The sequence below is a fragment of the Pteronotus mesoamericanus genome, unplaced genomic scaffold (genome assembly GCF_021234165.1).
Source record: "Pteronotus mesoamericanus isolate MK-2021 breed Mesoamerican mustached bat unplaced genomic scaffold, CSHL_Meso_final contig_90, whole genome shotgun sequence".
Taxonomy (NCBI): Eukaryota; Metazoa; Chordata; class Mammalia; order Chiroptera; family Mormoopidae; genus Pteronotus; species Pteronotus mesoamericanus.
The window spans coordinates 16,183,513-16,201,884 of NW_026555277.1; the positions used below are offsets into that span (position 1 = coordinate 16,183,513).

Here is an 18,372-nt window from a genome sequence, read left to right on the forward strand (position 1 = left end):
TCACACACACACCCCCCCAAGACTATTTTAGAAAAATGTGTTAAGGTTCTATGTAAGTACATTGTCTACCTCAGGGGATGGAGCCCAGAGAGGTAACAGAAATAACTGGACGTGGCTAGAAAGGCACTGTGCATATTTGAGCCCCTTTGCCCCATCTGAAGAGGCCAGCCACCAGCCACCCCTTAGTTGCAGCAGCCGACTGTTGTCATCCAATGACAGAGCAATAAAACACAGTAACAGACCGACCTTAGCTTCTTAGCCAGTGGCTTGCACCTTTGGATCTAGGTCAGCCAGTCCTTGATAACTGCCAGATATTTTACTTGACAAAATATAAAGAGTAGTATAACTTACTGTCTTAGCTGTCTAATCGGATGCAAAAAATCATCAAAACCTAGAAGAAAAAAATGTGTGTACACAGATGAGATCAAGAGCCTTAGCAACTGAGGTGTTCTTTGTTTCTTGAGGGAACAGATCATGCCTTATTTTTTGGTGTTGCCCCAGCACATGGCATAGCGTCTGTCACATAACAGTCTCAAAGTAAAAGTTTGTTGAATTAATGAATGACTAAACTTTAAGGAAAACCTTGGTAGCTCTGAGGGCATTATTCATATTTGTTAATGTAAAGAAGTAGTGGTCTAGCCTTAGAATTGAAGGTTGCCTTAGAAAGTAAAAACCCTTAATATTTTCCATATTATCAAATAGATAGATAGATAAGACTAACAATTATTATGTTGCAATTACCAACTAGGCCTTTTATAATACAATGGGGCAAAAGGAGTTAAATTGAAAATAATGATGTAACAGCAACCCAAAGCAAGTGTTTGTATGAACTTTTTATGTTACATAGTCCTTTCAATATGTGATTTCTCTTATCATCAGATCATCTCTTGAAGGTAGACAGATATTATTTCATTTTAAAGACCATGAACTATAAAGGAAATTAACTGATTTTACAAAGCCTTGTGCAAAAGTAGCAACAGAGCTGCACTTAACCTCCGGCTCAGCCCACGACGGCCCCCTCCTAACAGGGAGGCAGCAGGGGGCGTCATCACATAGAGGTGAGTCCGATTCATTAAATATGCACAGCGGTGTCTTCCTAAATAGGAGGGGAAGGAAAAAACCTGCACTGTGACACAGAGGAGGGAGGAAGGAAAGAGCAGGAAGGGTGTAATAGGTGTTAAGAGCATGTGTAGCCATCAGAGTACCTTACTTACCATGACACTATTTGCATGTTGGTAAAATCATTTAGCAAAATGAGATAGATCAGTTGGACCAGTGTCATTCCGTCTGCAAATGCACTGTTCTGTGATATTTTCAGTTCCTATGTGTATCTGTCTCCCTCGACTAGAGTGAAAACTTCATGAGGGTCTGAGACTAACACATAGTAAGAGTTCTGGAAGCACTCTCTGCACAAGGAATTCAGTCAAATTTTTTGAGTGGTTAATGGATGACGCTATATTGGTGACAGTATAGCATAATGGTTAAGAACATGGGACTTGAAGTCAGTAGATGTGTGTCTGAAACCATGCTCTGCCAATGACTAGCTGTGCGACTTTGGGCAAGTTACTGCACCGCTGTGAGTCACGGTATCATTTGTAAAAAAAGAGTGACAGTGATAAGATTTATTCCATAAGTTTGTAGTGAAGACTAAATAAGCTTAGTGCCTATAAACACCTAGCAGGATGTACTCAATAAATGTTTTACCACTGCAGCATACTGAAATTTCAAGTTCAGAAAAGTACTGGAGCTACATGTTAATCTCTGTAGATGTGGAGAAGGGACATATTTGCGTAGTTGCCAAAAACAAACGCAGATGCTCGAGAGAAAAATCTTAAAAAGTGACCCAAAATGTATTTTTAAAACAAACTTTTAATTTATCCCACATGCCATTTGGAATAGAGTAGAACAAAGAAGGAAAAAAAGCACAGGTACATGTGACTCACAATCAATATAGATGATTACAAACAGGGTTAGTTTGCAGACACAAGCTCATCGACAGAAAATCTTATGATAGGTTAAAGTTTACAAAGGAGTGAAGACCTGAGATATGGCCGGTCACAGAGGGGGACATTCAAAAGGAGGAATATGTGCAATGTTCTTTTTAAAGTAATTTTCTTGTTCTTAGAAAGAAACAAGTTTAGCTGTCGCCAGTGTGTTATCTTTCCGAAGCCCAGCTAACTTACGTCCCGGTGTGTACTTGTTCTTAGACCTTCCATCTTTCACCATACATTTTCAGACCCTTATTGCTCTTACACACAGACAGAATGAGTGCAGGGATAGAAGTACATTCAAGTAAGAAAGAGGAAAAGAGAATACTAATTTCCTAAGAGGAAGCTGACCCTTACTAAATGGCCTCTGTCATACTTAGAATGGTATTTATAAGAGAAAACACAAACCAAGCAATTAAAACATTTTCTACCCAAAAGTAGCAGAAAAAAATGAACACTCACAGAGCAAGTATCACACATCAATTTAGAAGAGAATCTAATGCCAAAATAAAGTAACAAACTCCGCCATTGACACTTCTTTTGTATCATTAGTATTTACAGGAGCCAATTCATGGAGCCTGAAACTGTTGTAAAGTAACACTTTACCCCTGAATTTTCAGCTCTGAGGCTCAAGAGGATGAGTGACAGCCAACCTCTTGGACCATCAGCTCTTGAACAACCAGATAGAACAGCTCTATCGAGCCACAGATGTTGATTCAGAGAACATCCTCTGCTTCTCCTTTGCTTCCTTCAGGGTCTGAGGTACATTCCAATGGTCTGGAAGACACCTCTATTGGAGTTTCAACTCCCTGCCTCCTGTTACCTTCCTTGGTCTCCTCCTGGATCAAGTGTGGCAGGCAGTCCTGCTCTGAGTTACTCCAGACATAGCCTGGTAAAGTCACGTGGCTGTCGGGCTGTCGGCTGGCCGCCTTGGCCGCGGTTGCTTTGCCGGAGATGAGCACCAGGCGAGCGCTGGCCGCCATCTGCGACTGGCTGCTGGTGCTGTGCGTCATGGTGGTGAGCACAGAGCCGTATCTGTGGCCGCCGCATGGGGGCGTCCTTTTCCAGTCGACAGAGAGATTCCACCGACTCCACATCTTCTTCACCTCAGCCTGAACCTAAACCGCAAGAACCCGTGCATCAGAAACCGTAAGGGAGACCCTGCAGCTTTGTCAGACGAGTGTTTGCCCCGATTTCAAGGACCGTAATAATCATTAACTAAGGCTCCGATGTGAGCCAGGGACTTTGCATATATATTCTCTCTCAGTCTCAAAACGCCTGCAAGGTAGCTGTTATTAATGGAAATGAGCAAACTGAGGCTTCCAGAAAGGTAAGGGAATTGTCCAAGGTTAGTATTTTAATAGAGGCTGAAACACAGCCAACAGAAATATCTGCCTTGTGGAAGAGGGAAAAGAGGACTTGGGTGGAAGGAGAAAGATTAATAGCGACAGCTGTGGCTGAGGAATGGCATGACAGGAACTCAGCCTGAGATGTGGCTCTTATCACCTTCCCTGGGCATATGAAGGAGGAACACGGCGCAGAGGATTGGACACTGAAGAGCAGACACTACAAATGTATTCTTAACAGGGCGGGGCTCTTGTTTCCATTCATTTGGCTGGAGATTCAATTCCACTGCTCCTGCCACTTTCCCAAAGGAAGCTTATTTGGAAGCTCCGCGGGAGAGTGGAAACCTGGTGAGCCCATGTCACCTAAAAGAACAGTTCCATTATTTCTCTCCAGCCAACTCCTGAACGAATGGAAATTGTCCCACCACCATCTTGTAGTTTTAAAAATGTCAAAATGTTCTCATGGATTTGTCCCAAGAATACATATTTGAGTTTCTCATAGAACTTGAAATTGATTCATAAGTTTAAGCATGAACTGGAATATGAAGTCCACTGTCCTTCCAAGTCTCAATTTGCATTCAATGAGTTGTTTTTTTGATGTCAGCGTTTATAAAAGAATTGACCTTAGCTTATTGAAATTAATGCTTGCTTTCTCAAAATAATTTGTGATTAAAACATCTCTCTTCTCCCTGCCCGTTTTGTCCTGTAACTCCCGGGGATCCCAAAGAGCTTCAGTCATACTGTGATGGAGGAGACCTGTGGGATGTTGGCGTTTCCGTAAACCTACCTCTCCGTTGCAGTAGCAGTAGATGATAGACACGAAGAAACCCTGGGGAACAAAAAAGGATGTTAGGTGCTGACCATCCATCAAGTTCACGGCACTACAGTGGCTTGCGTCAAATGGGTCTTTCAGAAAATCTTACGTATTATTCTCTCCTAACGTTTCCAAGTCCTTAAGTTTACATTAAATTTGTCGGCAATCTTTCCTTGGTGTCAGCTGAACCAAGCAAGTGACTGAATAAAACATGCCAAGATACACAAAGAACTGATTTCTCTTCTATTAGTTTCATTTATGTTGTTGCTCAAGAGTCACTGAATATCCCCTGACTGGAAAGAGATATTTATACACTGTGAATGCTGGGAACTACGGACATGGGGTATTGTACAGTAAAAAATAAAAATAAAAAAAACTTTTTTCATTCATTCAAAAATATTTTTTGAGCTTATACAATGCAAAGTGTTCAGCATGCCAGGCATAAACAGTTCAATCAAGACAGACACAGTCCCTGTTCTCTTAGACCTTACATTCTAGAAGGAAATACAGATGAATAAAATATAAACAAATAGCCACATGAGGAAAATGTACAATGATAAGGGCATGCAGGCAAAACAAGTCATGTTGACAGAGAAGAAAGATGTATTAGGTGAGAAACTCAATGAAGACCTCTCTGAGGAGGTGACATTTAAGCTAGTTTGAGTGACAAGAACAAGTTAGGCCTTAGGAATATTAAGGGGAAGAACTTCCCAGGCAAAGAGAACAGCAAGTATGAACCCCTGAGGCAAGAAAGAGCTTGAGGAACCCTGACAGGGCTTTGCACACCAGGAAATGGCATTTGGATTTTACTCTGAGTGCAGTAGGAAGCCTCTGGATACTTCTGTCAGAAAAGTGGCATGATCAAACTTATTTTTTAAGTTCTTCAGACTATTGTATAGAGACGAGATGGAGGGTGGCAGGAGGTGGCAGCAAATGCCTACCCAGGAAGGACAGACAGGAGGCGCCTGCAGTAATCCGGGTGACCAAGTACAGTTTTATTTTCAAACAAGATAAAATGTGGAAACCACCTCTTTCTCTTTTTGTCTCCTTTATTTCCTCTTCCCAGCCTTCTTTTTTTTTTTTTTTTTTTTTTTTTTTTTTTAACCCACAAAGAGGTACTTATCCTGTCGATGGTGCACAGTTTAAAACATACTTTCTCGCTACCCAGCCTTGTCTGTGAGGAATAGCTCCTACTATGGTCACAGGCTGACCTGACCTCTTTCGGAAAAGCACAGGCGCCAGAAAATAGCGCCCTCTCATGGCCCTTGGCCGACCGGTGCTTGCAAGCCAGAGAGGGGCAGAGGAAGAGGCTGCCAGGGGTAGGGGCAGAAAAAGCAAAATGCAAGAACCAAGTTACTAGATGGCGATCTACCTGAAAGGAGTTGAAGAAGAGCTCACAGTGCATCCGGATCTCCCACCCGAGCCCCGAGAAGGAGTGGGGCAGGCACACGAACACGATGTAATGCACTCCGAAGACCAGCACCAGGACCAGTGTCGACTTGGCGAGTTTCCTGCAAGAGTGCAAAGCCTTTTTATGAATCAATTTAGAGTGCCGTTCCACAGAGACAGCTGCTGGAACAAAATCAAGCTTAGCAAAGCTAACGGGGGCTCACTTTTCCCATCTGTTTAGGTCCCATGGCTTCTGCTAGTTTTCCCCTCCCTTCTCTTCTTGCCACTGTTATACTAAATCAGGTAGTTTATTCTCACTTCCCATGATTATTATCCCCTAAGTCTCTCTAATCTCATTTCTGCTCTTCTTGCTAAAGGACACCATTTTCATAAAGCCGTGAAATGCCTTCTTTCTTTCCAATGCTAAATCCTCTTTAACTTCTATGTTAAATAACATAGAGATTTAAGTAAGTATTACCTCCATTTATAGTAACCCTCTTTACTTTCATGAGCAGCATGTTGGCTTGTTTTGTTCATTTTAAAATCAACTATTCCCTAGTTTCTTCTTACACTTGGGTCTCCATTTATCATTTCACATTTTCTTAGGAGCTACGTGTAGTCACATTCTTTAAACTGTCTATATCAAATATTCTATCTCAAATTGTCTATAGTTCTATATTTTATTTTGGGGTTGCGGGGGTTGAAAGCTAATCAATTTTACTTTATGTACTTTAACTGCCTTTTTATATACATTTTCTTGTGTACTTCACATTGAAATGCCAAATTTAGACATTTGGAGTTGCACATTGCTCCGCCTCATTCTCCTCTGCCTCTCTTAGCTCTCTTCAGTACCTGGACTGTCTGCTCCTCTTGGCTCCAGGCCATCTGCTCGGCCTCCCATCCAGAATTTGCCCCTAACCTGTGGGCTTTCCCCTGTGCTGCTTCTAGTCCTCATATCTCATACCTTGAGTCAGCTAGAGTCCACTGAATTTGAAAATCCTACCTTAAGTCCATTTTATTCAAGGCAGCATTCCTGATACGACAATGGGTTTCTCTGACCTAACTAATCCTTTCAACTTTCAGAGGTTCCTTGGGATATGCTTGTCCTCCTCCAGAATCCTGACTAAAGAGCACCCTCTTTCCATCGCTGCATTCATGGGCAGGACACACTGAATACCTTCAATGGCATTTTAATGCAATTCAATCAGATAAAGGGGGACAGTAGGTTCTACAGTTGCAGAACATTGGAAGTCTTGTCTAATGTCACACTGTAAAGAAAATCGTGTTTCTTCCTTTAACATGAATGGATAACTGTCCCCCCGCCCCCGCCACCCAGAAACTATTTTCAAATCAAGCTAACTTACTTCCTATGGTGTGTATGCAGGAGCCAAAAACTAGGTTAAAGCAAAAAAAATAAAGCAGAGAAACACACTGTAAAATGCTCAAAAGTTTAGTAAAAGTTTAGGAACAGTTTGGTTCAATGCAGAGGAAGAAAAAGCTGTCAGAGAACTAAAATTTAGTAGTCATGCTGCTACCTCAGCCATCCGGGTTTTCTCTCTTTGTCCATGACCAGACTCTTCTACAACCCTCTAGAGCTAAAAGTCAATTTGTAGAAAACAGACAGCATTTGAATTCATTTTCTATTGCTATGTAACAAATTACCACAAATTTAGTAGCTTAAATCAAACCCATTTATGACCTCCGCTTCTCTATGCCACAAGGCCAAGCTCAACGTAGTTGGGTCCTCTGCTCGGGGTATCAGCAGGCAGGCATGAAGGTGTTGGCCAGGGCGGCGTTCTCATCTGGACTCAGGGTTCTCTCCCAGGTTCATTCAGATGGTTAGCAGAGCCCCGTTCCTTGCAGTTGTAGGGTGGCTGTTGGCCAGGGGGCTCTCAGTTGTACAGACTTCCCTCAGGCTGTTTTCAGGTCCCAGCCATGGACTCTCACCACATGTCAGGTTGCAGATTACATCTTCAAAGCCAGCCAGAAAATCTCTCTCCAGGCTGCCGGCATGCAATCTTATGTCACTTTGCCGTATAATGTAACCTAAATCTGCCCCTCAGAGCAGTTCAAACAATCCCTGTCTGCAGAAATGGAAATTGTGTCCAATGGAATGCCACTAGTTATAGCCCTATGCATATGGACACGTTTTGCTAATTCGCATCCATGTGTCAAATCCATTTTAGTCTTCATTATTCTCTTTTAAACATATATAATATCTTACAGTTCCTTCATTAATGAGTTAAATAAAAATCTTCAAAATGTGTTCCTTTATATCTGTGTAAGAGTTATGATTACATCTTCTTTTAAAATGGATCCTTCAAAGACAGTGACAAGTTAGAGTCGTGGTGTATCCCAGGCCAATGTATAATGGGCCGTCTGTCTGTCTATTCACTTATGGAGATGACCTTTCCCAAATCATCCAGTAATCCTGGGCACTGATTCGGTTCAGGGTCCATCTGGTCACAAGTGCACACTGTGTATCTTTGCAGTTTGGCTCTCTGAAAAGGCACAGCTGCCTAATGAGATGACTCAGGGATGAAAAATTGAAAGTGGCCTCTGGCTTGCCAGAAACATGGTGGTGGCTCTGGGTCCAAGGACAAAGCCATGAGTAGAATACAAAAAAGTCAAATGGTTTGTTAGGCTCAGTGTGCTATGTAGAAAACAGATACCCAATTCTTGCAATATCTCTTCATAGGTGATCTCTCCCAGGATAAAAAGTTCTGAAAACTCTCTGTATCTTTTAAAAGTCAACTTAGCTTTTAAAAAAAATACTGTTTCTTCCTTTTTCAATCTCTCTTGGCCTTGAATTAATCTTTCTTTCTTTTCTATACATGTATCTTTCTCTATCTCTATCTTTATCTCTATCAAGTCTTTCTCTTCTGACAAGAATCATGTGAGATAACTTTCATGATTCCATGTCCAAGTGAAGAGAGAGGCTCAAAAAAGGAAAGTATTCATCCAAAGTTACAGTTAGTAGGAGATTCAACTTTAAAACTGTCCTTTTTACTATTATAGTGCATAACAAATATTTGTTGAACCTATTCAAAAATATAAATATTAAATATGATTTTTGTCTACTAGTAAATGGGAAGTCAAATTAGCCAAAACATTCAAATGTTCTTTTCCACTGAATCTTGCATTTTTCATAGCTCTCATGTTCTTCTAGTTCTGGCAATTTTTACTTAATTTGCAAAAGAACTGAGTTGTAATTTAAAAGAGAAAAATGTATTAGTTCTGTTGTTAAATCTGATCGACTAATTTCTTCACATCAACCTTGTTTTAAAATAAGTGACTGTAAATTACTATTATGCAGGATGTCACCTTCAGGGGATATTAGGTAAAAGGCATTTGGGATCTCTCTTTATTATTTTTATAGCTGCATGTAATTCCACAATTATCTCAAAGTAAAAAGTTTTTTAAAGCTAACTGAATTAATTCATTTCAATTTTAAGCCACTATATCAATGAAGTAATAACACATACTTTTCATAAGTCTTTGTGTGTGGGCAAACTCACCTGGAGAGACTCTCTTTTCAGTCTTCTAGACAGTAATATGCAAGGAAATGTGTTTTAAAATGTTTTTAGATGCCACAATTTGGAGACAAATTTTTTTCATTTTAACAAAGATGTTTGAATATTTGTTTGACAAAGATAATAACCAAATAAAATATAAGTTTAAAGGTACAAAAATAAGAGTGTAAATTTAAATACTCAATTAAGCCTCCTAGGAGGAATATCACCAGGCCAGAACACAGGTTACATTTTCCTAAGTGTCTTTGCTTAAAAGTCAGAAGCCATTTGAACCAGAGGCCTCAGAACCTACATACTGAATTGAATTCCCAAATCCCTGTCAAGTAGGTTCCCACATTTTTCTCTCCAAAAAGAAAGTCATTTCCCACTACATTTTTATCTGTAGCTTAACCTTGGCTTTTTTTTATTGCTGTTCAATTAGTTTTCCCATCAACTTTGTTAAAAATTCTAATTATGTTTCTTCTAGGGACAAAATGTATTTTGGCTGAAAAATACTTTCCCTGGCAACTATTATTCTAGATCATGTTCTAATTAATCATTTCAAACTTAAGAAACTTCTGGGCACCAGATTATTTAAAATTAATTATGAGTTCTTAATAGTAGATTATTTCAATCCTTGGTAAATTATTCTCTTCAACTATTTCTGAGAAATAATCCCCATTAAAAAACTCAAAATACTGTCTATCCTATTTTTAAGATAATCTGCCCTTTGTCCTCTCCAGAATTTCTCAAATCTCTTGGGCAACTTTGTTTCTGAAAATACAAGTGCATGCCATTTAGAACTATAGAAATAAGTCGCTTTTATTCAGAACTAGAGAAATAAGCAGCTTTCCAACATTGTTGCACTTTTTCATTTTCTGAGGAAGAAAGTTTACTTATATTTTACATTGTTCTATCATCCTTTGGCCTTTGTCTTCACCAATGGGATGTAATATGAGACAAGCTCTATTAGAATAGGAAAGGTCCTTCACTGTCAACTCTTATGCACAATTTATATTATAACACTATCACTCACAGTACATTGAAAATAATGAGCTAGCAGCTGCTGGTTTGTTCATACTACATGTCCTACTCTAGGCTCCGGTCTACAGTTGTCTTTTCAGCCCAAAGGTAAATACTGCCTAAATGCTGAAGGGGAATAATTCAACAGAGGACCTAAAGAACATTTGTGAGACAGAATCAAAATACCGACTATCACTTCTTCTTTTCTGTGTCTGAGACAGCATCACATAGTTTATAGGGAAATCCCAATCTGCTAATAACAAATATATATACACACACACTACAAATTTAAGTATACTGGAAAAGTTTGGGGTTAGTTATTGTTTCTGCCCTGGCTGGTGTAGCTCAGCGGGTTGGAGCATGGTCCCATAAACCAAATGGTGGCAGGTTCAATTCCTGGTCAGGGCACATACCCAGTCTGTGGGTTCAGTCTGTGGTCTGGGCACATACAAGGAAGCAACCAATTGATGTTGTTTCTCTCTTCCCTCTCTCTCCTCTCCCTTCCTCTCTCTCTCTAAAGGCAATTTAAAAAAAAGTCCTCACATGAAGAAAAATATTTTTTAATACTTTTCCGAATTTTTTATATATATATCTTTTCTAATAAATCAAAATTGAACCAAACAAAAATACAGATTCATAAATTTATATCTTAGAAACATTTCAGGTCAATCTATATCTGTTATTTACACTAAATAATGACCAGTGGATGGATGCCTGTGCTACAATTACCTGTATTGCTTTCTCGTGTCATGCCCAACTGCATTGGTCTCCCAAATTTTGGTAGCCAGAACTCTAACCGTATTCAGAAACAGAATAAAGTTCAGCTGAAAGAGAAAGTAAGATTACAAAGAATTATTGAGTTTGTCTTCAAGATGTTATAAAATTTATATAAATTGACCTTTTTATTCAAAGAATGAAAATTACCCATTCTATAAGTGTCAATGAGGGACTTTGAGATAAGATATTGGAAAGCTAGTGACTTTTGATTTGCCCTCATGAAGACACAAGAATAAAAAGCTTCAATAGCCCTTGAAGCTAGAAATACCAGGGAGTGATCTGCCAGAATCCACAGGGAATTTCCAAACCAAAGTATAGATCAAGTCCTATGGCAAACTGGCAAGGCAAAGGATAATAGTTATTGTATAAATATAACCAAATGGCCTTATTAAAATGAAGTCCCAGCTTCTGTCTCTGTCTTAGAGAAAGAGATAATAGAGTTGTTTAGGGTATGCTCTCTCTCTCTCTCATAACATATGAAAAATATTAGGTGAAACACACACACACACACACACACACACACTAAGGTAAATAAGATGCTGTATAAGAAAAGCACCTTCCCCCGCCACCACAGCCAATTAAATTCAATTGGAAATATTATAAGTGTAGGTACCACCAGGGACAATCAAGTTCTGGGTTTAAAAATGGAGGGAAGTTATTAGTAGGATAAGCCTTTTATGTGTGAGGGCCTCAAGGATCAGCGAAGAGGTTCAAAATGAAGAAAAAGAACAGCGCCTCCAGGCCTGGGATCACAGCCAGCGGACGCCTGCCCCCTTGAGTCCTTCCCTCAGGAAGATGTCTGCAGCCCACAAAGCGCCAGTCCTTAGAATTAGAGGGCATGTGGGCTGCCAAGAGAAGGCTTGTGCAGGTGCCAGAGCCACAGCCACAGGGAAGGACCCAGCCAGGGCTGTGCTCGTGGGGGTACCTTGTCTTGCAGTCCTCGGTCATCTCTGGGATTTGAAGAACTTTCGGTTATTGGGCGATTCACGCGCCCCACTCCCTGACCCAGCTCCTCATCGACGTCAGGCCTGAAGGCCCCACCGCCGTGTTTGCCATCCTGCCTCTGAGCCCCTCTCACCAACTGCACACTTTCTATAGGAACTGGGGGCAAGGACCCAGTTTGTAACTCGGGACAGCATCTATGTATAATGTTGAAGCTTTACTTTCATTTGAAGTTCTAAATGGGGCTGATTGAAAAAGAGGAAAGGGATTCTTGAGTGGCAGTCTTCCTCTGAGAAAGAAATCGATTTGGTATTTGCAGTTCTGACAAAGGCTAAGATTACATTTTCTCCATTTTACTTTCCTCCCTTACCAGTTATCCCTGTGTTACCCCCAGACCTTGTTTCTCATGATTGAGCCTCCTTTAATTACAAGTGAGGGAAATGAATCACCGACTCAACAGCAGCAAAGAAGCTTAGATCTGGGTTGTTTCTTTGTTTTCATATTTTACAAAATGCACTGGATGTATTTTAAAATGTATCCCTTAAATTTTTTCTTAAAGGCTTTTCATCACCTTATTCCATCTTCTGGAATCCCCTCAGATGTTCGGAAAGGTATTTGGGGGAAAAAATCATTTACAAGAAAAAACACTGAAAATCTGGAGGCCTCCATTTAATGCACTCTAAGCGGCTTGCAGTCTCTCCTCTGAAGCCATTACTTGGTTAGTCATTCAAACTAGGTCATTATTCATAAGATGAGCAAGCCCATGACACACACCACTAACTATATGTTGAACAGGTTAGTTCCTAACATGGGTACACAATAGTGCTGTGAGTCATAAGAAATATCTAAAAATAAGAATATACCAAAACGATCATTTCTCTTTCATGTGTTCAGAAGGGTTGGAAAGGACCAATGTTCTCAATATAAGACGTAATGTTACTTAATGACCTTGCACGTACTACCTAAATTCTCTCATGTGACAAGTGTGTGACCCCCCTTGGGAAACATTGGCCCAGCTTAAATCCTGTCACCATAAACAGTAAAAACTGTGGGCTCTGGAACGACACCCCCTGGGTTTGACCCTCATTTCAGCACTTTCTAAGTGTCTAACCCTAAGCAGGTTATATAACTTCTCTTGGACTAAAACTGAGATTAATGAAAAGAACCACCTCCAAGGTGCTTGAGGGTTAATACAAAAAAAGATTCTGAAACAGTCCTGAAGCAAAAAGGCACCCCAAAATATCTATTCATCATCAAATAATGAATAGAAAGTAAAAGATTTAACTCTGTCAAGGGACAAAAGAAAAGTCTTTTCCCCTGGCCCTGTGGCTCCATATACGCCAGGTTGGCAGGAGTCTGGTCCCCATACGCCAGGGTGGCAGGTTCAAGCCCCATTTGAGGCTCTGCAAGAATCCACCAGGGAAAGCATGGATGGATGGAACAACAAAAGCAGCTCTCTTTCTCTCTCTCCGTTCCTCTCTCCCTAGATTGAATGAATGAATTAATGAATGAATGAATGAGAGAGAAAACTTTTTAGTGAGCATAAAACTGAGCAGCAACAGGGAAGACCATCTGATCATCTCTCAGTGGATGACGGCCGGATGGAGCACAGTCACACAGGGTAAAGGAGACAACTCACTGAGACAAACACCACAGAGTTCCCCTTTTTCTTTTCCTTAACTGATAAACTCAAGAGCTCAGATTTCTGCTGGAACCAAACCTCTCTCCTCTGCACCCCCCAACCCCGTCATTTTGGGCATCTTCAAGGCCCTCTCCTAAGTATTCATGAGCAAGTCTGCTCAATTTCCCAGCGTATAGTCTTATCTGTGGTTTTATTTCCATTCCATTGTTCCAGTCTCTCTTAGTTGACATTAGTGTAGATGCAGGTCTTCCTGTCTCAGGGGGCAGTGCTTGGTCAGGCTATGTATTGCATCTGTCAACTTCACCGTTACCACTTCTAGATCAGGCTGCCCCACCTGCTGCTTCCCCTGCTCATTGGGCAGAACATCCCGTTCCTTCGAATGATGCTCTGGAAGGCCCAGGACCCAAACAATGCCTCATGCTCTGTTGTCACTTAGGAAACATTCCTCTCATATTTTTATGTTACATAGAGGAATTTCAAAATAACCCTCAAATCAACATCAAGATGTTGCAGGTGAATAGTTAATAGTCATATTTGGAGAGATTTATTTTCAAAACAAAAAAATTAATATTTTCTAATGGCTCTAGTTCTCTTTCACATAATTTTAACACATGTGAACAAAACACAGAAGACAACAGTGCTACAAGTTTAGAGTCTGGGGTTCCAAAATGAAGTGGTTCCTTCCAAATTTGTGCCAAAGTCTGTGATTATCCCTAAAATTCATTTAGTTTATTATGGCGTATTCCAATTAGAACCTATAAATACTCATCCTTTACAAACGTCTTTATTCTTGTAAATTTATCTTGCTTCACATATTGCTTAGAAATTCTGATCACATTTTATCAGATTTTACTCACAAATACACAAAAATCATATTAATAGAATCTATACTATTATAATTTCCAAAGCCAGAATTAAGTGAGGGATCCAACTTATATTTACAATTCTTGACAAATAATTTTGACAGCCTATATGTGAAGCCCATTATAGTTGCATAAAACTGTGCTACATGTAACATAAGACTAACAAACAAACCATTTATCTTAAAGTTAACATATAAAAACACTATAAATAGTGCCATAAAGATGAAAAGATCCTTTTCCATAAATTCGAGAAACAATCTTTATTTATTTACTTACTTACTTACTGAATTTATTGGGCAAAAAACAATCTTGACATGTTTTAGAATGCAAGTGAAATGGACATGGCCAAAAAATATGGGTTATAGTCTTTGTTTTGTCACACAAACCATGGGACATTTACCTGCATGGGCTTCAGTTTCCTTCTCTAGGAAAATGAAAAGGTGCATGAAATGGACTCAGAGTTCAGAAATTATACTTGCTTTGCGCTCTTATTTCCCTTCTTCCCTCCTACGTTCCCCCGGATTTCTAATTTGGAGGCATGTTTCATTTTTTTGATAAGTATTTACTGAATGACCACTATTTGTCAGGAAACTTGTTAGGTGCTAGGAATACGATTTAGAAAAAAGTATGGGTTTTGTCCACCTAACCTTGTAATTTAGTGGGCAAGATGGCATTCAACAGTCAGAAGCACTACACACTGTAATGACCTGGAGGAAAAAAACACCCATTGTGTTCTGCAGGTTATATGAGGTGACTTAAATCAGACTGGGGGCCGCAAGAAAGCCACAGCGAAGTGGCATTTACAGTTAGGAGGGATTGAGCAAAAAGGAAAAAGGGCTCATGAACACCGACATGAGTGTGATGATTGCTGGGAGGATGGGGATATAAGGGGACCAAATGGTAATGAAAAAATACAATAAAGATAAAAAAGAAATAAAATAAAATAAAAAATGAAGTTAGGCGTGGAAGGAAGCATACCCCAGTCTTGCATGGGTATGGGGTAGAATGAAAGGGACAGGAAGCAGACAAGTTCAAGAAACTGGAAGGAAAACAATGTAGCCGAGGCGCAGCTGCAGAGGACAGTGGGCGTGTGTGACAGGGTCTTCTCTGGAGTATCAGGGGTGTTTGATTTTATTATAAAAGTACAGGGACTTCATTGGGCGGAGACATTGACCCTAAAGTTAGAATTCGAGCTCTACCACTTTCTAGTAGCTGTGTGACCTTAGGCAGTTTCCCCATTTAGAGAGATGGTGAGAATTAGAAAAATCGATATGGTACAGCACTTCAAACAGCCCCAGCGGTGGTAATCACTGTGCAGTGTTTGTTATCATTAGCATCATTCCTGGCTTCAGGGCAAAAACAGCTCACAGGAAGGGACACCACAGTCAGAGAGCTGAGATGGGGCTCGGGGCTCATCTCCCGCCTTACTGGCGGGTTCTTTACTGTAAAGGAAATTGTGATAGCCCTAAATTGTAATAATGCAGCAAAAAGGTAACTCTCAGTGAGACAGAAAGCCGCTCTTGAATGTCTACTCTGATTTTTGAGATTAAATGGATAGGGTAATATTGGAAAAATATTTAAGAATTCTTGCTTTGGAGCTGTCGTAATTTTAGTTCAAGGAGATGAAAATGGTCTTTCCTACCTAACTTTCCTTCCAAAGTCATTCAGTGTGCCATCACTTGTACTTCTTCCTCACCAACAGTGAATCTTTCAGAATGTCTATAGTCACTTTACTGTTTCACTTTGCAAGTTAGAAATCTCAGCAAATAAATTTCTCAGTGTCAGCCATGAAAAAGGATCTGATCCCCAACCTAGATTCTCTCAACTGCTATTGCTGGAATGTGAGAGTTTCCTAAACTTTCCTGAAACACAGTGACAAACTTTCTCTGCCTTTTAGCAGCAGTTTAATCATGCATCCTTTAGTAGGGGAAAAAACTTATCCACGCTTTTAAACTTACCCCAATAGCTGCTAAGATTGGGGCTTGATAAATCCACTTGATATCTCCAGCACTAAGTTCCCAGCATCTGAGACATGAAAAAGAGTTTTAATAAATAAATTGGCAAAGCAAACAGGCAATGAGAATTAAGCAGTAATTTAAGTTTACAAAAAACGCCAGCCCCAAGCTTTTAAGAAACAGTTATTTTTTTAAATCTTATAAAACACCCAAACCAGTGGGGGCGGGAGGAGAGGAAATGTAATGGGCCCTGCTTTCCCTACTATTATCTATAGAGTATTATAAATGTTGGTGAATTATTTCCAAGTAACAAGAATCAAAACCACACTTCCAGAGCCACAAAAAAATGTGGCTAAATGTCTTCTAAATGTGACACAACTGACACTTAATTTTTAGTATCATTGGAATGATCAAGTCCTCTCGCTTGCAGCAGTTACAGCAATTGTATTTTATAACTCCACAACTTAGAGAACAGCGACAATAATGCAAATCATTCTTACCCAAAGGAATGCAGTAGAAAACTTGCAATAGGCTCACCATCCTTGAGACATGCCCACTCCAATCTCCTTTTAGAGTGGATTTTCTTTCTCCTAAACTCTAAGGGTCCTCGTGAGACCTGCAACCAGGGGGGCCATGAGTAGAGGCAGCTCGCCCTGGCTCGCCCCCTGACCTTGTCTGCAAGGCCCCCTTTTCTCTGACTTCCCAGTGAGCGGACCGCAGCCCTGCCTAGGCTCACTTCTTTCCCGTATCATCTCTAAAGAGCAAAAGCAGCCCCGCCTGGCTCTCTCCTGTTGTTCCTTCCTAGGCCCTTCCTTGTTTCACTGTCCACAGCTTTAATAAATGTACTCTCAACATCAAAAAGAAAGAGAAAAGAAAAAGAAAGGAAAGAAAACTTACAATAATGCAAGTGATCCTTATGGATAGGAATGTAATAGAAAACTGAATGCAAATGATTTTTGTCCATAGAAATAGAAATTAGCTGTGTTAGGTGGAATATAATTGATTAGGGTCTTGTTAATGTTGATTAGTTTTTAAATTTATTTGTAAATTTATTTCTGCTATTTCTCCTTTGAAGCAGTGATAACATCTTAATGGTTCGATCATTTATTAGTGAGTTAAAAAATCTTAGGTAATCATGTATATTTGTATAAGATCCATGATATTATCTTTAATTTTTAAAAGTTAGTTTTAATTTGCATCACTCTGATAGCTAGTGATGCTGACCATCCTTTTATATGCCTCTGGGCCCCGTGTATGTCCTCATTGGAGAAGTATCTGTTCTGGTCCTTTGCCCATTTTTTAATTGGATTGTTTATCTTCTTGGAGTGGAGTCATGTGAGTTCTTTATACATTTTGGAGATCAAACCCTTGTCTGAGGTATTTGGCAAATATATTTTCCCATACAGTTGGTTCCCTTTTCATTTTGCTGGTTTTCTTTAGCTGTGCAGAACCTTTTTATTTTGATAAAGTCCATTTGTTTATTCTTTTCTTTATGTCCCTTGCTCTAGGGGACATATCAGTAAAAATATTGCTGCTAGAATGTACTTAGAGTGTGTTCTCCTCTAGGATTTTTATGGTGTCACGACTTACATTTAAGTCTTTTATCCATCTTGGGTTTATTTTTGTATATGGTAAAAGTTGGTGGTTGAGTTTCATATTTTTTTGCATGTAGCTGTCCAGATCTCCCAACACCATTTGTTGAAGAGGTTATTTTTACCATTTTTACCATTTTATGCTTCTGTCCCCTTCGTCAAATATTAATTGACCATAGGGACTTGGGTTTATTTCTGGGCCCTCTATTCTGTTCCATTGATCTATGTGTCTGTTCTTATACCAGTACCAGACTGTTTTGATTATAGTGGCCTTGTAATATAGTTTGATATCAGGTATTGTGACCCCTCCTACTTTGAGATACCACTTCACACCAGTCAGAATGTCCATCATAAACAAATCAACAAAAAAGAAGTGCTGGCCAGGTTGTGGAGAAAATGGAACCCTAGTGCACTGTTGGTGGGAATGCGGGCTGCTGCAGTCACCGTGGAAATAGTATGGAATTTCCTCAGAAAATTACAAATGGAACTGCCTTTTGACCTAGCAATTCCACTGCTGGGACTATACCCT

At 39.9% G+C, this 18,372-nt stretch overlaps 1 protein-coding gene across 1 annotated transcript in view; it reads right to left on the bottom strand.

Annotated features, from left to right (window-relative positions):
• Positions 1-2,704: 2,704 nt before the first annotated feature.
• The window catches only part of PTH2R (parathyroid hormone 2 receptor), a 57,615-nt gene continuing 41,947 nt past the window's right edge, over positions 2,705-18,372 (bottom strand). Inside the window, exons 9-13 of the mRNA XM_054586193.1 lie at positions 16,255-16,321; positions 10,802-10,896; positions 5,521-5,659; positions 4,122-4,163; positions 2,705-3,106 (exon numbers count right to left, since the gene is read on the bottom strand). Coding sequence (XP_054442168.1) covers positions 2,705-3,106; positions 4,122-4,163; positions 5,521-5,659; positions 10,802-10,896; positions 16,255-16,321 — 745 coding nt within the window. The remainder of the gene's footprint in view (positions 3,107-4,121; positions 4,164-5,520; positions 5,660-10,801; positions 10,897-16,254; positions 16,322-18,372) is intronic.